Source organism: Carcharodon carcharias, chromosome 13 (genome assembly GCF_017639515.1).
Source record: "Carcharodon carcharias isolate sCarCar2 chromosome 13, sCarCar2.pri, whole genome shotgun sequence".
In the NCBI taxonomy this organism is placed as follows: Eukaryota; Metazoa; Chordata; class Chondrichthyes; order Lamniformes; family Lamnidae; genus Carcharodon; species Carcharodon carcharias.
Genome location: NC_054479.1, coordinates 120,037,193 through 120,058,924, shown reverse-complemented (window position 1 = coordinate 120,058,924; position 21,732 = coordinate 120,037,193). Strand labels below are relative to the sequence as shown.

The following is a 21,732-nucleotide window of genomic DNA, read 5'->3' as shown; positions in this document are numbered from 1 at the left end:
CTCTTATTAAAAAAAACATATTCCATTCAATCAAATTATGAACACAGGGTTATCAACATTAAGATTGTGACAAAGCAGAGGATGAGGCATCACAGAGGGAACTTCATTGTACATTTTACCGATACTAATTCTTCCTAAGGCTGGTTTGGAGCTGACTCTGGATATAAAAAACAGAGGCAGGTTCAGTCGCCAGGACTGGCATAGGCACAAAAAAAGAAGAGTACAAGAAATCTTTGCTTTGTATCACGTTCAAGGTTGTTTGTTTTAATTAAGCTCACTGCAGTACAGATATTTAATTATAGGAGAATGTTAAGGCCAAAATCAGCTCTGTCCCTACTCTATGCTGACCCAAAGATATTCAGTCTTTAACAGGAATTTAGACACAATGTTGAGAAAGTGTGGTGCAACTAGTTAATGTTGTTAATCTATCAGAGTCAGAACATGGATACATTCTGACACAAGACTTTTTTTAATGCAAACCTCCTGTTTCTATTGAACCACTATCTGTCTAGTTTTTCATCCCAACTGGTAGACTGGAAACCCAAGAGGTGAGAGAGGGAGGGTGTGGATAGATCCAACCACAACCTCAAACCACTGACCTCAGCAGACTTCTTGAACTCTGGGCAGCTTCTCCACTTTAAATTCCTTTGGTGAAGGAGAAAATGGAGATGACAAAAGTGAATATAACAAAATTAGAAAGAAATCAATGTTGGGTAATAATTAAATAGATGTAAATACAAATGATAGAATATCCTTGCTGATTTTTATTAAAAATGTGCCTGGTTGAATGGCTGAGAGACTATGGCCGGATTTTGTTAGGTCGATGGGGGTGTTGCTCGCTGGTTGGAGAACCGGTAGGGGAACCTGTGCCAGTTTCATGAAGGAGGGCCAGCGGAATTGAGTGCTCTTCAGGCACTTAAGTGGCCAATGATGGGCCTCCCCTGTGATTTAGGTCCCAAGCAGCAGAAGTCCTGAGCAGAAGCTGAGAGTTTCTGGCCAATCAGAGACTGGATTGTCACGCATTGAGAATCTTGAGTGCCCACATGCCCTGGGATTTTTGGCACTAGTTTTCTTTTAAGGCCTCATTCATAGGGCTGGATTGAATACAGTCCATCACTCTAGGAAGCATGGTGGCCAGGCACACTTGATCGCAGCATAGGCCCCCCATCAGCCCCCTGCAGTGGCAAAACCTCCCCCGATTAAATGGGAGGATAGAAGGAGTGACATGGGCTTCCTGGCTGGCAGCGGTAGGATGTCAATTAGGCTCATTAATGAACAAATTGATACCCATTAACCCTGAGCCCATTGCATTAGTGGTGGTTCAGGGATTAAATGGGGGCTGCATTGCTTCCCCTGCAGGGTTTGCCAGTGGCCCCCTGGGAGTCCTTCATTGTCAGGCAGTGCCTGATCATGGGAGCTGGCATTAGGAGGGGGTGAGGCTGAAAGACACACCCTGCCTTTGCACTGACCTCCCCCATTTTCCCGCAGCTCCCACCCCATGACCCCTATCCATTCTCACTCATCTTTGACCTGGAGACCCATGATGATGTGGGGCCTCTGGTGGTTGCAGTGCCACCAGCTGCCACCACTTCCACTCCTGCTTACATTAGTGGCAATGATGAGCTGCTGGCCTTTGATTGGCCAGCAGTTCTCAATGGGCGGGCTTCCACTCCCTGGGACTCCAGTTGCGGGAAAGACCCGCTTAAATGCCTGAAGAGCACTTGATTCCATTGGCCCTCCCTCACAAAACTGACGTGGATTCCCTGTCAGTTCTCGAGCTGGCGGGCAAGACCCCCACCAGCCTAACAAAATCCAACCATATTTCTCACCCATTCACCCAGAAGCAATTTTAGTAGAAACCAGTAAGGATATTCTACCTTTTGTATTTGCATCTTTAAACTCATTTGTCAACATTGATTTCTTTCAAAATTTGTTTAATTCAGTTTTGTCATCTCCCTTTTCTCACTCATCTGCTTCTCTTATTTCTGTCTTTTTCATGAAGAATTCTTGTTTTGCTTAATGTCCCTGTTTTTTTTTTAATTTACTATCTAATTTTCCTGCGCCCTTTATGATTTTAGCAAGTCTGTTAATTTTCTGTCATTATTTGCATTGTCTTGGTTATATCTTTATCATCAATTTTTAACTTTATCCTTCATTCTTTTCTTTAGTTTAATGCTCCTTGTGATACTTATCCCTATCCACCTCACCTGTCTGTGAGCATTGTCAGTCATCACCTATGCTATCATCAGAAGTTCTCAGCACTGCTTTTCCCCATCTTCAAATCTTTCATTTTAACTAGTTGTGTGTGGAATAAATAGGTTACCTCAATGTAAATAATATTAAGTAATAGTTTGTAGTTATTTTTGTTAATTATTTTTTTCATTTTGCAATGGTGTTGTTCTACCACTTATCCTCCTAATCTCTCAGCTTTATCTATCTCTGTTGCCTATTTTCTCCCTGTGACCTTAGTTCTACCTTTTCTGTCTCCATGATCACAAGATGGATATGGATGAGGATGCTTATTAAGCTCACCCTGGCTCATCCATCCAGAAATAACCTAGGGTCCCCAGTGCAGCATCCTGCTCTCTTTTTAAATGATTTCAAGGTTTTGCCTCCAGTATCATACCTGGGAGTCCATCCTGTGTCTTAATTTCTTTTGTAGGAAGAAGAAATTCTCAGCATATGTCCTAAATTACTTTATACTGTGCTGAATTTCCTACAGCTTATTTGTAGTAATATACCAATATGTCTCCTCTATATCACTAATATCTTAAATGCACTTATGAGAAGCCCACTCAATCATTCCATTTCAAAGCTAAAAAGTCTATCTCCCAACCTATTTCTTAGAATTATGGCAATTGAGATCAGTGCCATGGCTGCTCTCTGCACAACTTTGAGGGTTTGAATATTTCTTGGGTGAAGTATTTTAAAGTGGGTTAAAAAAAAAACCTAAAGATTTTCTTCATAGTACTAACTATGGATGGATCTGCTGAGTCTGACCTCCATCTGCTACCATTTACCTGCAACCTTTCAGATATGTTTATTCCATCAGTGGCTTCTCTTCCAGTGTGAGCAGCCCCTGTAACTTTGAGGTCATGAGCCAGTTCATCAAACATTTTCTTATCTCTGTCACTATTGTTGAATTTCAACATCATCCTCTGAAGCTTCTGCTATCGTTCCAGCACTAACTCACCTATGAGCTTTTGATCTAAATTTGAATTATGTTAGATGTATTAATTTTTCAACCACAAATGGCCAAGCTATTTTAATTTAATATACAAGTTAGTTTAAATTATTACAAGCTGTTACAATGGCAGATGGATAGGTGTGGGTTAATAGCGAACCCTTTCTGATCTGCCAAAGCTTAAACCCATATATTTATTTTGTTGGCATTTTAAATATTATCTCATTCACCATTGAATTCAGTCCGCTGGAACTCATTTCACCCCTGACGTGTTCTTAAAAGTCATCAGACGGAAGTGATCTATTATTCATACATCTCTGGGATAGATTGAAGGGAGATATTCCAAAGGTGAAAGCAACGTCTGACACAACTGCATCTGCTGTTCCACGAAACTCGTGTGTGTGCTGTGGAATGTTCAGTTCACTGCAAGATGTAACCATTCTATTCTTGCAGTTTCAGGTGCAAGCTGTATAGGAGCAATCCAGATTTACTTTAATGCATCTGTCAAAGCTAGTTAACTTGATTTATTTTTTAGTTGTAAGTATTAATTTGTGAATGCATGAAATGAAGAGAAAGCAAACTGACTGAATCTACATATATTAAATAAACTGTTGCCTTAACAGTTACAGTAAGATGATTCACTGACTTCCATTCTTGTGTGATCAAATTATTAGTAACAAGGGACAACATGCCAAAAAACTTGCCTGTTTTAATCACAGTTAGCTCAAAAATTAGTTCAAGTGAAGTGCACAGATTTAATAGCAAACTTACTAAAATTAAGTTTAATTTAGCTATTTTTTTCTCAATTAGCTTCGTTTCTAAGGCAGATTACTAATCTACAGTGTGACTATTAGAGTTAAAAGATGGATATTAGATTGTTGGGTAGAAAAGTATACGCCAAGTTAATTCAGTACAAAGTTTGCATGGATGCAGCACATCATCTGACTTTTATTCAATAATGTCATAATTATGAGGATGAGCCCAACTGGAATCCATTGTGAAAAGAGCCTTGCACATCTAAGGCAGAATTTTTCCCTCATTGGGCGGGCGCGCGCCTGACCCGAACAAGAGTAAAATAGTGCGCGATGATGTCGGGCGAACATCAACCTGAAGTGCTAACGCTGTTTCTATACCAGCATTTTCTCTTTTTATTTCAGATTTTCCATAATGTTTACAGCCAAATGTCAATGATCTGCATGAAAAAAATGTAGGGTTACCGCATCATCTTTCCACACGGACAATGTGGAATACAGTATTTATTGGATCCTTCATTATAAAATATACTTGTCCGGTAATATGTCAGGATGTATTTTCTTGTCACTAATATGAGCCTGGAAAGATAGTATGAATATACAACAAAGAACCTGTCTTATACTCATGCTTTTCCATTCATGTTAGACCTGGAGGAACAAATATTAAGTGGTGATTGCGACCAAGCCAGAGGCTAGGAATCCTGCAGAAAGTAACTCACCCCCTGACTCCCCAAAGTTTGTCCACCATCTACAAGGCACAACTCCGGAATTTGATGGAATATTCTCCATTTGCCTGGATGAGTGCAGCTTCAACAATATTCAAGAAGCTTGACACATCCCAGGATTAAGCAACCTGCTTGATTGGTATCCTATCCACAAACATTCACTCCCTCCACCACCAATGCACAGTAGCAGCAGTGTACACCATCTACAAGATGCCTGCAGGAATTCACCAAGGCTTCTTCAACAGCACCTTCCAAACTCACGACCACTACCATCTAGAAGGACAAGGGCAGCAGATACATGGGAACACCACCACCTGGAAGTTCCCATCCAAGCCACACACCATCCTGACTTGGAAATATATCGCCGTTCCTTTGCTGTATCTGGGTCAAAATTCTGGAACTCCCTCCCTAACAGCACTGTGGATGTACCTATACCACATGGACTGTAACAGTTCAAGAAGGCAGCTCCCACCACCACCTCAGAGACAATTAAAGTCATAGAGTTATACATCACAGAAACAGGTCCTTCAACCCATCGTGTCCATGCCGGCCATCAAGCACCTATCTATTCTAATCCCATTTTCCAGCACTTGGCCCGTAGCCCTGTATGCTATGGCATTTCAAGTGCTCATCGAAATACTTCTTAAATGTTGTGAGGGTTCCTGCCTCTACCGCTCGCTCAGGGATGGGCATTTAGGGATGGGCAATAAATGATGGCCTAGTCAGCGATGCCCAAACCCCTTGAACGAATAAAAAAACACCAATCCACTCAATAATATTTTGCTTCTGCATATTAATTTCATTTTTCTGTTCCTTTGATTGAGATAATTACTGCTTGTTTTATAAAACTAATACCAGGTATAGGATAAAAGAGTTGCAACAGAAATGTGCTGGATTTATTCCATCTTTGTCTTTTAAACGTTTCCCATTATCCATAGGACAATATTTCTGAAGAGTAAGGCAGAGTGTATGTGTTACAGATCACAGAGAGTCTGAGTTTCTATGGCAACATGCACTTTTACATGCATGTTGCAGTCAGGAGCTATTGATGGTAGAGGCTCCAATTTGCTTTTCATCACATGGCTGACCAGGAATCTCTCCTGCTTTTACTGCTTGCCATATTGGCGTGATGGAAGGATTTGTCAGCTGATGATTGATCTGCTTTGCCACATCACAAACACACCTTCTTTGGTCATCAAGTGCTGGGGTGGGATTTGGAGACAGTAATCCACTGTGCCATTAGACCTCCTTCAAGGGAGAGTATAAGATATAAAACAACTATGGACTGAAATTTCTCATTCACAGAAAAGCAACTAAACAAAAACATTAAAAAACCTCACAAGTACATTGAGCATCATTAGCTGTCAAAAAAATCCTTTTTGCAGAGATAGGAATTGATCAGGTCACTTAAAATATCTTTCAAAATCCTTTAAGTGGTTTTATTGGTTCCCACTATTTGGCCCTAAAAACAAAATTCCAAGAGATAATGGACTGGATTTTATATGCCCCCGCCAGGCGTGTTTTCAATGAGGTGGTGGGCATGTAAATTAGGGCTGGGTCCCAGCCCACCACCTTCCTGCCCCCCTGAGCTCCCCCCCATAACACAATAGGGGGCGGGTACTGAAATTGGCAGCCCACCTGCCATGTTTAAATAAATAATCAAGGATCAATTGAGCTTGTTAACCATAAAATGGTTGGCATGGGCAGTTAGGAGGGATTGGGCAGTAAGTCTTGGTTAAAAATTGTTTAAAAGGGCAGGAAGGAAGGGGGAGTACCACCTTCAAGGGTTGCTCTTTGCCCATCAGGGGTGGGGGGCAGCCCCCCAAAGATAGTACCCCCCTTTCTTCCTAATCATCTGCCCTCCAAAACCCACCAGCCCTGGACCCCCAACCCCAATCTGCCCAAACCCTCCTCACCCAATACCCCAAACCTACCTTTCTCCAGGATCCATTGGACCTTCTTGGGACTGGCTGCCGTCCCAACAGTGCCCACTGATCAGATCTTGGCACTGCCAGGACTGCTGGAGCTGTCTGGACAGTCAACTCCTGAGGGTGGGACTTTGTCCCCAGTGAGGGCTGCAAATCCCATTTCAGCCAATTTAGCCTACTCCCTGTCCATTATGGTTGCTTATATATTCCTAAAGTAAGATATATTTTCAGAGCCTTCCTGATATTTTTTGCTTCTTCACACATACATGAACCATGTGCAATTACTCTGTACTGAGACCTAGTTATTTTCTTATTGATAAGGACTTCTCTAATCATGTTAAAATTTTTTTAAAACCGGGAACAAGAGGCCAGGTCTACTCAGAGAAGCTTTGCAATATGACTGTATGGCAGTAATATTAAATATGTTGCTTCAGACTTTACAAATGATGCTGGGATATAAGTGTGCGGAGGAGGAAATGCAATATTACATTGAATTACGTAGGATATATGGCAGAGAAACAGGCCATTTGGCCCAACGAGTCCATGCCAGGGTTTATGCTCCACTCAAGCCTCCTCCATTGTTAGAATTAACTGCCAAAAAATGAATTGGTTCTGAGAAAAGTAGCAGAATTCAAGATGGATGTCACTGGATTATGATGGCAAACAACTTAGGCAGCTGAAGGAAGTCAAAGAGAGATGGCAGAGGCTCTGACCATAATTTTTCAGTTCTCCTTATCATGCTCATTGACTACCATTCAGATCCCTTGCACAATGTGACACCTCAGTTCAAGAAGGGAGAGAAGAATAACTAAGGTAATTGCAGAACTGTTACTCAATTGTCTTCTGTGGCCAAACCTTAATTCTAGATGAAATTAATGGACATTTAGAAACTAACATGGATGTATTAGAGATCAATCATGTTTGATAAATTTAATTGCCTTTTTTGAGGATGTGATTATTTATGTAGATGAAGGGTATGCAATTATTGTGGGGTATATTGACTTCCAAATAGCTTTCAATAGGGTGTCTCACAAGAAGGTTGTTACAAAAATTCAGATTTTTTCTTCATTTATGGGATGTGGGCATTGCTGGCTGGGCCAGCATTTATTCCCCATCCCTAGTTGTCCTTGAGAAGGTGGTGATGAGCTGTCAACTTGAACCTTGGCAATCCATGTGGTGTAGGTATGCCCACAGTGCCGTTAGGGAGGGTGTTCCAGGATTTTGACCCAGCGACAGTGAAGGAACAGCGATACATTTCCAAGTCAGGATGGTGAGTGATTTGGAGGGGAACTTCCAGGTGATGGTGCTCCCATGTCCTTCTAGATGGTAGTGGTCATGGGTTTGGAAGCTGCTGTCTGAGGAGCTTTGGTGAGTTCCTGCACTGCATCTTGTAGATGGTACACACTGCAGCTGCTATGCGTCAGTGGTGGAGGGAGTGAATGTTTATGGATGTGGTGCCAATCAAGCAGGTTGCTTTATCCTGGATGGTGTCAAGCTTCTTGAGTGTTGTTGGAGCTGCACTCATTCAGGCGAGTAGGGAGTATTCCATAGATAAAAACAAAAAAACTGTGGATGCTGGAAATCCAAAACAAAAACAGAATTACCTGGAAAAACTCAGCAGGTCTGGCAGCATCGGCGGAGAAGAAAAGAGTTGACGTTTCGAGTCCTCATGACCCTTCGAAGGGTCTGCTGCCAGACCTGCTGAGTTTTTCCAGGTAATTCTGTTTTTGTTTTGGGGAGTATTCCATCCTGACTTGTGCCTTGTAGATGGAGGACAGGTTTTCGGGAGTCAGGAAGTGAGTTACTCGCCGCAGGGTTCCTAGCCCCTGACTTGCTTTTGTGGCCACAGTATTTATACATTTATATGGCTAGTCCAGTTCAGTTTCTGGTCAATGGAAACTGCCAGGATGTTGATAGTGGGGGATTCAGTGATGGTATTGCCATTGAATGTCAAAGGGCAATTATTAGATTCTCTCTTGTTGGAGATGGTCATTGTTTGGCATTTGTGTTGCGCCCCAGAAGGAAAAAAACAGTTTTGACCAGTACTCTTAATTCCCAATTTTTACTGGTGTTCCACTTTAAGGTATATAAGACCAGCTCAGGCCAGTATTCTTATTTCCCAGTTTTTACTGTTTTTTCCTTTATGGGGCGAATGTTACTTGTCACTTTGCAGCCCAAGCCTGGATATTGTCCAGGTCTTGCTGCATTTGAACATGGACTACTTCAGTATCTGAGAAATCGCAAATGATGCTGAACATTTTGCAATCATCACCGAACATTCCCACTTCTGACGTTATGATGGAAGGAAGGTCATTGATGAAGCAGCTGAAGATGGTTGGGCCTAGGACATTACCCTGGGGAACTATTGCATCGATCTCTTGGAACTGAGATGATTGACCTCCACCAACCACGACCATCTTCCTTTGTGCTAGGTATAATTCCAACCAGCGGAGAGCTTTCCCCCTGAATTCCCACTGACTCCAGTTTTGCCACAGTGCCTTGATGTCACACTCGATCAAATGCTGCCTTGATATCAAGGGCAGTCACTCTCACCTCATCCCTGGAGATCAACTCTTTTGTCCATTTTTGAACCAAGGCTGTAATGAGGTGAGGAGCTGAGTGGCCCGGACAGAACTCAAACTGAGCATCAGTGAGCAGGTTATTGCTAAGCAAATGCTGCTTGATGGCACTTTGATCCCTCCCATTACTTTACTGATGATTGAGAATAGACTGATGGGGCGGTAATTGACCAGGTTAGATTTGTCCTGCTTTTCGTGTACAGGACATACCTGGGCAATTTTTCACATTCCAGGTAGATGCCAATGTTGTAGCTGTATTGGAACAGCTTGGCCAGGGGTAAGGCAGGTTCTGCAGCACAAGTCTTCAGTACTATTGCAGAATGTTGTCAGGGCCTATAGCCTTTGCAGTATCCAGTGCCTTCATCACGTGAAGTGAATCGAATTGGCTGAAGGCTGTGATGCTTGGGATCACCAGAGAAGGCCAAGATGGATCATCTTGGCACTTCTGGCTGAAGATTGTTGCGAATGCTTCAGCCTTATCTTTTCCACTGATGTGCTGTGGTCCCCCATCATTGAGGATGGGGATATTTGTGGAGCCTCCTCCAGTGAGTTGTTTAATTGTCCACCACCATTCATGACTGGATGTCGCAGGACAGCAGAGCTTAGACCTGTTCTGTTGGTTGTGGAATCACTTAGTTCTGTCTATCTCTTGCTGCTTATGTTGTTTGGCACACATGTAGCCATGTGTTGTAGCTTCACCAGGTTGACACCTCATTTTTAGGTATACTTGGTGCTGCTCCTGGCATGCCCTCCTGCAATCTTCATTGAACCAGGGTTGATCTCCTAGGTTGGTGGTGATGGTAGAGTGGGCAATATGCCAGGCCATGAGGTTACAGATTGTGGGTGAGTACAATCCTGCTGCTGCTGATGGCCCACAGCACCTCACAGTTGCCCAGTCTGGAGTTGCTAGATTTATTTGAAATCTATCCCATTTAGCACAGTGGTAATGCCGCACAACACAATGGATGATATCAACAAGAACTGTGCGGTGGTCGCTCCTACTGATACTGTCATGGACAGATACATCTGCGGCGGGCAGTTTGGTGAGGATGAAGTCAAGTATGTTTTCTCTCTTGTTGGTCCCCTCACCCTCTGCTGCAGACCCAGTCTAGTAGCTATGCCTTTTAGGACTCGGCTAGCTCGGTCTGTGGTGGTGGTACTGAGCTACTCTTGGTGAAGTCCCCCACCGAGAGTACATGCTGCGCCCTTGCCACCCTCAATGCTTCCTCCAAGTGGTGTTTAGTGTGGAGGAGTACTGATTCATCAGCTGAGGGGATACAGTATGTGTTAATCAGCAGGAGGTTTCCTTGCCCATGTTTGACTTGATGCCATGTGACTTCATGGGATCCGGAGTTGACGTTGAGGACTCCCAGGGCAACTCCCTACTGACCATATACCACTGTGCCACCAACTGCCCTGCTGTGACAGGGCCGTAACATTCCACCTTTAAATTGCAAGACCAAATAAGCTAAAGTAACTTTATATAGGCTTTATATATACTTTAGACGATTGTCTGTGGTCTTGTGGGTATAGTGCTATATAAAAAATCCACTAAAGCCGTAGATTAGTGTATATTAAGGAGAGTGATGCCACAAATCAGGAATTATAGTTCTGAGGAGCTTGAGATTACTGTAATCAAGTGTAAAAATTATTGTTAAAATGATTGCGGTTGTAGAAACCAGAGCATTTTCATTTTATTACTGCTTTAAATAAATCGGCATACAAAACATTCATCAAAATAAATATTCTATCTATTGCGATGATTCTTAGACTAAGGGACTGAACTGCTGTGTTGTTTAACTGTAATTTGACTTCATGCTTAAGGCAATAATGAATAAATAATTGAAAACTTATCTTCAAAATTCTCTTTGTTGAAGCCTGAGTTTGTTCTGGTTACAAACTAGTGTCCTGAGCCCTTGTAATGCACTCTATCTCTCTCTCCACAGCATAGCTGTCAATCTGATGGTAACTCTATGTATTTCCATGGGACTGAGGGCACTGATTTTAACTTTGTAACAACCAGAGATGTTGATCTTTGGACTGAAGGCATTGTAACACAGTGGGTGGAAGAGTTTGAAAGTCAGCCTGCAGGGTAAGTACTTGTTATCTGTAGTATTCTGAATATGTGTACTGTTATCTGGGGGATAAGTGAGATTCAAAGGAGGGTTGCATTAGCCCCACACATACATATTTAAACTGCAGCTGGATGTCAACGAAATTTGCTGAGAGAAAGAACTAAATATTTGTAGTGGGATGTAAAGGATGCGCTGGAAATAATATTTTAACTCTTTATTACCATTCTGTGTTCAAAGGGAAACATTCATACCTATTTGTTTCACTAGAAAAATAAACCGTCTTCTCTCAATTCACTGTTATAGAGTTTCTCTAAAAGGTTTCTGTACACTTGCTTATAGAAAAAGCACTTGACAGCACAGGGAATTTAATTCCCTGAACCTATCCTCAGTGCCTACCCTCATTCAATTGACTGCACAAGGATATACATGCAACACCCTCCCTGGAGAGTTTAATTTTTAGTTAACCCTATGAGAGTCCATAATATTTGAGATATCAGCTATTTTAATCTGAGTAACTATGAAATGTTTTTGTGTAACATAGGAAAAAATTTCATATTTCAAGCATCTGCAGTATTTTGTAAATGGGAAAAAATATTCTCTTTTCTACTTGTACCAAAGTTGTAACTGCATGAATAAATTATGGATTTATGATTTTACTACGAATGGTATTTTGAGGCGATCTTTCCATTAATGTTACTTACTGTTTTCTTCCACTACAATGAACTAACAATATGTACAAATGTTCCATGTTCAGAGTTAGTGATGTGGTATCACCTACCTGTGTAGTCAACTGGACACGCTTAGCCTTGATTCTCTGATATTTCATCAGTAATCCATAATCACCATCTACTTTACCATTCATTTGGGGGAGATGGTGGCATAGTGGTAATTCACTGGACTAGTAATCCAGAGGTGCAGGCTAATGCTCTGGGGATACCACCATGGCAGCTGGTGGGATTTAAAATTCAATTAATTAATAAATCTGGAATATAAAGCTAGTCGCAATAATGGTGATCATGAAACTATCATCGATTGTTGTAAAAGTCCATCTGGTTCACCAATGTCCTTTAGGAACGGAAATCTGTCATCCTTAACCTGGTCTGGCTCACATGTAATTCCAGACCCACAGCATCGTCTTTGACTCTTAACTGCCCTCTGAAATGGCCTAACGAGTCACACAGTTCAAGGGCATTAGGGATGGGCAACAAATGTTGGCCTTGCCAGCAATGCCCCTGCCCATGAAAGAACAAAGTAAAAAACATTCTCATTTGTAACTTATGAACATACGAACTGGTGTAACAGGAGTAAGATCATGGTTGGTCTGATTGTAACCTCGACTTCACGTTCCCGCCTACCCCCGATAACCTTTCATCCCCTTGCTTATCAAGAATCTATCTACCTCTACCTTATAAATATTTAAAGACTCTGCTTCCACCGGCTTTAGAGAAAGAGAGTTCCAAAGACTCATGATCCTCTGAGAGAAAAAACTTCTCCTTAACTCTGTCTTAAATGGGCGACCCCTTATTTGTAAATAGTGACCCCTAGTTCTAGACTCTTGCACAAGGGGAAATATCCTTTCCACATCCAATCTGTCAAGACCCCTCAGGATCTTATATGTTTCAGTCAAGTCACCTCTTACACTTCTAAGTTCAACCTTTCCTCATAAGACAACCTTCACATTCCAGGTATTAGTCTAACAAACCTTCTCTGAACTGCTTCCAACGCATTTACATCCTTCTTTAAATAGGGAGACCAATACTGTACACTGTACTCCAAATGTGGCCTCACCAATGCCCTGCATAACTGAAGCATAACCTCCCTACTTTTGTATTCAATTCCCCTCACAATAAACAACAACATTCTAGTAGCTTTACTAATTCCCGAATAGCTTAGATTGGTGGTTGAAGGAGAATTGAATAGAAGGATATGAGAATACTATACGTGTGGAGGATAGACACCAACATGGTCTAGTTGAGCCAATCAGCCTGTTTCTATATTGGGATATCCATGTATTTCTCCTATTGCTGCTTGTTGACTGCTTTCCTTCTTATTTTTTTCTGCTCTGTGTAGTGTCTCACGATATTTACTGCATTAAAGGTATATTGTAAGAATAAATTGTTTAATGAAGATATGAAGAGAAAGATTAGGATTATTGCCCCCAACAAAGAGTTGGTGAGCATTCCTGTCATAGATTTTCTTTACAACTACTTGTATTTATCTTCACTGGATACTGTCTAGATAAATACTGTCTAATTCCAGTAGCATCTCATAAGATTGAATGGATTCCTGTTGATTTTCAAACAAAACTCAACAATATTGACAAATAAGTAATGGATTTTGAATTTTTTTATTGGTGTGAAATCATTTTGTTTAATCAAAATTAGCATTGTTTCTATTCAAAGACCTGAAAGGTGCTATATAAATGCAGGTTCTTAGCTTTATGTATGATGAATGGTCCCATCCAAAACATGAATATGTATTTTTCTTTCAGACACTTACTAACCTGCAGTGCATTGCTAGGATTTTCTGTTTTTGTTTCTGATGTTTAGCATTTGAGATCATTTTATTTAGCTTCATCTTTCCCTATCTTGACTTTATGATAAATGTCAAAAGTTGATATTAATGTTCAGTCTGGCATTGGTACACAAGCCATGACTCCAGGTTGGGAGCCTAAAACTCCACTGACATTGGGGTTTTAAATAATTTTTCTGTGGGAAAAATAATCTTGCTGTTTAAACTAGTGACCTGTGGTAATCTGCAGAGTTAGACATGTTTTTAGTCTGGACTGACCAGATCTCCAATTAGTGCTTTGTTTCATAGTGAGAATCGTCAACTCAATCCCTTTCTACCCTGGTATATCATTTAAAATCACTTGTTAATACAGGTATTTATTTCTGAAAATCATCAATGTCACTTTGTTGTAAACATTTTCTGTAGAAAAATTTATTTTGTTCGCTCAAGTGGCTGTTAACAAAGTCACATTCCACAGGTTGTATCCTTTAAATCCCAGTTTAACATTTCATATCTTGCTCTGGGGTTAAGAAAAATGTGTTTACATTAACATTCCTAACAATTATTTTTATCAAGCCTATCAGACAACTTTATTCAAAGTTGAGCTTCCTCAATTTTCAGCTCTTAAAACAATAGTGTATGTGCTGCTGATGTTTATAAAGTAAAGTGGGATTTAAGTGTTATTGCGACTGTAATTAAAGTGCAAAGCAGAAATAGGCTGTGCTGGCTGTTTATTGCATTCTTTCCCTCTACAGCTGGGAAGTATCAGGAGCTATCATTGGCACCAAGTGTGGTGTAGTTGAGTCAGGCTCATCTCTTGTGTTCCACAAAGATGGAGACCGAAGTATTTGCACACCCTTCCTGGACACAACTAATGATGGAAATCTCAGATTTTATTTTAGCATGGGTGAGTGAACGGAAAAGACAGGAAGCATAGTGGGGAGTAATTTTGTTTGTTTGCTCTGAAATTTTAACTCTTCATCTAAAAAGTGTTTTCGTGGTCACCTTCGAAAAGACTGAAGAAGTACACATGCAAAAAATCATGAATATCCAGTTCAGATCACATGTAAATGAAATAACGTAAGGCTATGTGTAATATACTGTTATACCCCTGAATTATACTGCTGTGTAATTGAATATTGGGCTGTACGTGCATATCCTTAAACACAAGTTGGTTAGACCACTTTTGGGAATGAATGGCAGTGATTTAATAGAGAGACCATCTAAGGCAGGATCCTAAACTTTACCCATAAAGAGCCACAAAATAATGATCAGTCTTTTCATTATTCCTCCTATTTTTCTGAAAATTTCTCCTTCTCTGTTAGGAGCACATAGGAATGGGCATGGATTTTTGAGGCCAAGTCGCTATGACCAGGATTTCCCCCTCGGCGATTTGGGGGCGGGCCTGCTCGTCAAGGGGAAAATGACACGGATGACGTTGGGAGGAATCCCCGACGTCATCCCGGGCCATTTAAATTTTTAGGAAGGCAGGCAGACAACGAAATCAGCTGTCCACCCGCCGACCTGTCAATGGCCAATTAAGGCCATTGACAGGCTAGTTAAGATAATTAGAGACCTGCCCGCCCAAGCTTAAGGCTGGTGGGCAGGGCAGGAGCCCCAGCAGGCTCCAGATTATTCATGAAACTCCATCCACTGGCGCGATGAAGTTTCATGTCATTTTTAAAAAATGTAATAAATTTTAAGTGTTTATTATTAATATGTCCCACATGAGGGGGACATGTTAATAATTTAAATATTTTTTTATTTTTAGACTTTACTTACCTTTCAGAAATCTCCCTGAGGCAGGACTTTGCCTCAGGGAGCAATGCACTCTTCTGCACACATGTGCGAAAGAGCGCACTTTGACAGATGGGGAATCCCTCCACCCCCCGCACAGGAAGCGCACAATGGTTCCTGTCGTGCAGGCCGCTAGGTAGGCCTTAATTGGCCTGCTCACTCAAAATGGCGGCGGGCCCCATTTCGGTGGTGGGTGTCGGCTGTCTGCCCGCTGTCGAACTGGTGGGGCCCGCACTCCATCTGAGGGCTCCCTTCTAGAATTGCAGTTCTGATTTATTCAGTATAGAGACAGGCATCCAGTAGCCTTGCAATCAGACTGTAATATTTTCTTTGTAACTATATATGTTTATAAGGCCAAATTAATGGAACAATGTGATTTGAATTGTATCTACAAGCCAAACAAAATAAAAAATGTAATTAAATATAGGGTAGTTTATATTGTGTTTTGTATGCCCAGAAGTTGTGTGATCAGATAGTTTGCTGATAGCCATATTTGCACAGGAAATAATATTCTATCTCTTTCTATCAGGGGGTGGTTCATGTAATCCAGGGGATTCACATGAAAACGATGTCACGCTCTATGCCATGGTTGAGGGTAGAAAAGAGCATGTTTTGGATGTGTTGCCTTTTTCAACCTTTAGGGTAGGTAGAATTGCTGCATCTAATTAAAATGGCTAATATTAATTACCCAATGTTTTAAAATTGCTATTTGGGATAACAATGTGCAATGTATATTTGAGTGTGTATGGATAACTAAATCCCATCAATCAAACCATGATGCAAACTTTTTAAATTAACAGTTTTTTTTTCCAGCTCAATGAAAGTAAGGACAGGAAATATAGTGTGACATAGTGATGGGGTACAGGTTCAATCTTCAGCTTCTGCTCTTAAGTTTCCAACCACTGCAACATCTGCACTGTCGTGTGGCAGTTAGAGGGCAGTCAGCTTCTCCAGGAAGATGTGGAAAAGTGAAGAGAGAGTTGTCTGCTGTCACTATTTCTCGTCAGCCACAGAAGAAAGGCTTTAGGAGGAGTCTGCATGCAGCCAACAAAGTGATGGGAGGTATATGCCCAGAGAGATCAGAAAGGGGAGACGTGCTCTTAAAAGATAAGATTCAAACATTGATAACATGTTAACTGATAAGAATACTTACTTGGTGAAAATCTTCATTAATTCATCGTAAAATTTATCTGTGTGTATGCATATATATTTTATTATAATAGTTTTTGAATAGTTGCTTGGGATGAGTGAAGAGACTCCCCCTCTCTATGTAGCACACTCGTTGTCCAAGGGTTGCTAGTCATTTCTCAGGATATCACTGAGGTAAGATTGGAGGCAGGCCCCAAGAACTACCTCAGCTGCTATAAGGATTGAACCCGTGCTGTTGCCTTTATTCTGCACTACACTCTAGCCACCTAACCAACTGAACCAACCCTGAGTGAAGGAACTAAATCCCAAAATATAGTCATTGTTAGTTTAACTGTGGCCCTTAATTATGATGGCTGTAAATCAGTCAGAGTCCACTGCTGCATTACCCAGCTGGGCAATTGAGGTAGTGACATCATATCCTATGGCGTTTTCAGGTGGCCAAGCTTTGGTCATCTGACCTAATGTTTTCTTATGTGACTTGGTGTAATATTTTGTTTCATAATGCTCCTATGAAACACCTTGGGATGTTTTATTACATTAAAGGCACTATATAAATATAAATTGTTGTTTATAAAGTCAAATATTGGAGATTTGGAGTCCTCTTCAGCTACTTAGTGTAAATGAATAATTTCCTATCCCTTTGCCTATAATCACATTGCAGAATTATTGAGCCAAAAGGTATAATTTATTACTTATAATTCCCCATTTTTCCCCCTGTTTCCTTGTTTCCAAGAGTCTCTTTGAGCTCAGGAGGGGTGTGAGGTGTGAAAATTTCCTTGTTTCAACAGCAATGGACCAAGATCCTCAACAGTCATCAGTATTTTTAATATGTCATTACTGAACATGACAATTCTTGATTAATTTCAGTGTATTTAGAAGCATGGCAATGTTCAATGCACACTTATTGGTTTAAATTAAAGGAGTAAAAGAGACGACTACATGTTTAACCTATTGGTATTGTTTGCAGAAACCATCCCTGGTTTCTGTTGCTATCACTCCAGAACTGCAGACATCAGCCACGAAGTTCTGCTTGAAACAGAAGAGTCACCAAGGACTGAACAGGAATGTGTGGGCTGTGGACTTCTTCCACATTCTACCTGTGATGCCACCAACACCTTCTCACTTAACAGAGTTTTCCATCAATATGGGCTGCGGATCTCATCAACCAGGCAACAGGTATCAACAAATCGATCACCTGGTGAAGTTTTATCAATTTGCTTAACAACTTCTAAAATAGCACATAGCTCCCCTGATAGTTCAGTGTTGTCACTGTGAGCTTTGCAGACCAGAAAGCTACTTGGTTTAGTCCCTTGATCACTGGATTGAGTTTTCTCCATCATTCTTGAGCTATTTTCCATTTAGAAATGGTACACAACTGCAGTAACAAACTTTTTCTTAATTTCTACAAGTAATAAAGGATCATTACTGCTGTGCTTCATCATTGGGAACTGTCTTTTCATTACTATTAAATATTTAATGATAAGATGGTTAAAGTCTTTAGTTTTGTAATAATGAAGAGCTCTAAAACTGTCTGCACTGAAAATTTATTCAGTTTGTGCTTTCAGTGACCTGTTGCTCCGTTCAAATAAGTATAATTCCAGTGAGTTGATGAACACAGTTTTTGTTCTGATTATCTAGGGGTGTCACCAGAAAAACATGACAGTGCCCAGACTTGAGAATTAGAGCTGCCAATTTACGTAGGCCTGGAGTATGAGGCAGAACTTCAATCTACCCTGGTCCAAAGCTGGGGACCCTGTCACAGGAACAGAATCATTTGCAGGGTTGAGAAAGGCCTCCTGTCAATGTAAAGGTCCCTGCCCCCATTATGCCTTTGTGTGGCAGAGCAACCCACTGCTGTTCCTTTAAAACCTATAAGGTTAGCTGAAAACAAAGCCTTTGGCCATTTCACCTGTTCGGAAAAATAACATGTCTCTTTCGGGATCAATTCTCTTTCCCTTCCAAAGGTTTGGGATTTGCAGAAGGTCTGTGCAGAGATCATGTCAGCTCTTGGTTAGTTGTGTTGAAGCCTTATAAGATTCCACAGATTACAGCCTGAATTTTAAAGTCCCTTTGCCCCACTCACCTGTACTAGATCATTCTTTGTGAAGGAAGGTGATGGTCACTTTTTCTTTTGCGTTTCTGTGACACCAGCATAAGTTTGGAGTTTTCGACTAATCATGGACGATCCTGGTCCCTGCTGCACATGGAGTGTCTTCCTGATCTGTGCACAGGCCCACACCATCCCCACAGCTCCGTCTATTCTTCTGAAAACTATAGTGGGTAAGAATCTAACTAACATTCCATTATTATCTTTGACAAAAATTTTTGTATCCTTTAAATGATTGCATCTCAATGCGGAATGACTCAAAGACTGAAAAGCGGAGCTTATCAAAGAGAATGAACTTGAGACCTGACCTTTTTTTTAAAGGTCCTTTTTTAAGGGAATACATAAATATTTTTGAGGGTTGATGAACCTCTTAGTCACATGAGATTAGTCCCATGACCCTTCAATTTCAGCAGAAATAGTGCAACCCCAGTTTTCTGTCTTTAAAAATTAATGGACAGCTTCCTTCAACGTCCTTTTGAGTGAATGCACTGGAAACATAAAGATTGTGGATTGAAACATACAGGAGAACACACTGGCATAGTTAGGGTTGCCTGTGTATTTACACAGAGGTGTGGGATGGGGTGAGGAGAGGGATGGCTGTTGGCCACTCAACTGGAAATCAAAGAGGGAGACAGTCAAGCAAGAAAGCAGAATAATTAAAAATAATAATTATAAAACAAGTGATGTATATTGGTGAAAAATGCCAATCATGTGACTGATAAAACTATGACGTTTTTCTTTGAAAGAGTCATGTTATTCATGACCTTATCTCACTTATACCTAGTATGAAAAATAGAGAGAGGTTTTCTGCGGTTAATTTGGATGGTCAGGACTTTTAACTGACTTTCTGCTGGTTTAACAGTGATATCGGGATAGGCAGAGAAATTAAGCAGAGATGCCAAAGCCAGGTCCCTGCACATTTATGTGTCCAACATCACTCTGTCAGACAGCCAAAGCATCCATGGAACAGATACATTCAAGAGAGGCAATAATATTCAGTGACCTCGTTCACATTTCAGTTGTTATCACTGTAGCACTGTTAGATAGTTAGTATCCCCAGCAGATGCCAGGTATTCGTTGTTAGAGGAAGCATAAAGTAACACATTGTTTAAATGGTAAAAGCAGCCAATTGAACCAATGAAGGCATCGGTCAGTTTAACCTTCTATTATCATCCACCAGCAGCAAACTACACGAGTGCAGGTGAAATAGTGTAAGGACCCTGTTGAAAAAAATTTAAATGAGGCTGGTCCCACACTCGACCGATCTTCTACAAGTGACTGAACTGCTGAACTTGTCAACGTTGAAGCTGTCATTTGTAACTTGTATGTTGTCCTGTGTTAAAGGTGGAGCCGTATAACCATTCCTCTACCATATGCAGCGCTCACCACTGGGACCAGGTTTCGCTGGAGCCAGATGGGCCCAGTTGCAGGAAATATGTGGGCAATTGACAATGGTTAGTAACATCATGTTTTTAGAATTAAAGCAACACAGAAAATGGCAGCATGATTTCAGTTGACCAAGTTGTGTTCAACCATTTACTTGCTTATATGTTTCATTTGCTTTACTTGAATTCCCTTGACTTTTTCATTGGGTAACCTGGAAAACTCCATTACGAACAATAACTAATGTCAGATAGACAGCCCACTCTGAAGTCCTACTCAGCAAATTTTTCCAATGAATTGTTTTTTTTTAACTTGTATAGTGCTTTATTAAAACAATGGTTCAAAAAAAAAGAAAATCGTATCTACCAGTGGCCCACAGGGTAAATGCATCCTCTTGTTTGAGTCTCAGCCATACATACCAGAAAGGTTCCATTTTCAAAACCAAACTTAGTCAGGGTAAGAGTATGTTGAGATTAATTGTCCAAGAGTCTCATTGTGCTTGGGCTGGGATACAACTGGCCATGGCTCTCCATCCTGTCTATGACCCAGCTGCCCCTGCCTGAAGCCCATGTGGATAGGATTTGGACAGTGCTAGGCTTGGGTTGTGAACTCTGCACATGATCTACCCGCCCATCAACAATGACAGTCCAGGTTCAAACAGTGGCTACCTGGGTGAAGCAGTAGAGAACCAAGGCTGCTTGTGAAACTATGACACAAGTTAATTCACTCCCTTCAATGGGGGAATCGCAACTGCAGGAAACCAGAGATAAAGAAGAATGAAAACCTAATTGAAAAGGTAGTGACAGATATAATTGGCATTAACCATATCACTGTTCATATTTCCATTAATAAATTCCTCCTGCTCATAATTTTAGCAAAACTGTCAATATGAGGACAAAACAGGTTATCTCAGATACTCAAAGGAACCATTTTTCTTAATGCAACATGTTTACCCGATGCCAGTAAGTTTATTCTCTTTGCCAATCTTGTAAGCTAACTAACATTGCAATAGTCTGATCTTTGGGATGTTTTATTCCTTCTGCAGTCTACATTGGCCCTGCGTGCTACAAATTGTGTTCTGGTAGAGGTCGATGCACCACCAACGGATGCAAGTAAGATGAAACCTCATTATTCTCTATTATTTCATCTAAGTCTAAACATGACTTTGTGATATCACCGACAAATTAAAACATTCTTACTGATCTAAATCCTTTGACAATTACTCTTGCTTCAGTATCCCCAATATCTCACCCATATGACACGCACAAGAAAACAGAATTATTTATTTAACTGGGAACTGTTTACCAATCCAGCACAGTGGGCTTTAAATAAACTTCCTGTAGATACTATCTTGTTTGATGCAGTTTAATACTAATCTTGAAAAATTTCACAACCCTCACTTCAGTCAGGTTAAATGGTAAAGCAACTATGGAAGCAACAGGCAGAACTCTCTATTTTTGCTAATAGTTATGTGACAGGAGTATTTGGTAACACATTTGCCATGTAATTTGCTCTCTCAAATGAATCAAGATGCAAGACATC

General features: G+C 40.8%; 1 protein-coding gene across 1 annotated transcript in view; it reads left to right on the top strand.

Annotated features, from left to right (window-relative positions):
* reln (reelin) overlaps window positions 1-21,732 on the top strand; it is a 373,827-nt gene that overhangs the window by 155,483 nt on the left and 196,612 nt on the right. The window contains exons 13-19 of the mRNA XM_041202329.1: window positions 11,115-11,260; window positions 14,510-14,661; window positions 16,081-16,193; window positions 17,668-17,876; window positions 18,852-18,980; window positions 20,152-20,261; window positions 21,236-21,302. Of these exons, the coding sequence (XP_041058263.1) occupies window positions 11,115-11,260; window positions 14,510-14,661; window positions 16,081-16,193; window positions 17,668-17,876; window positions 18,852-18,980; window positions 20,152-20,261; window positions 21,236-21,302 (926 nt within the window). The remainder of the gene's footprint in view (window positions 1-11,114; window positions 11,261-14,509; window positions 14,662-16,080; window positions 16,194-17,667; window positions 17,877-18,851; window positions 18,981-20,151; window positions 20,262-21,235; window positions 21,303-21,732) is intronic.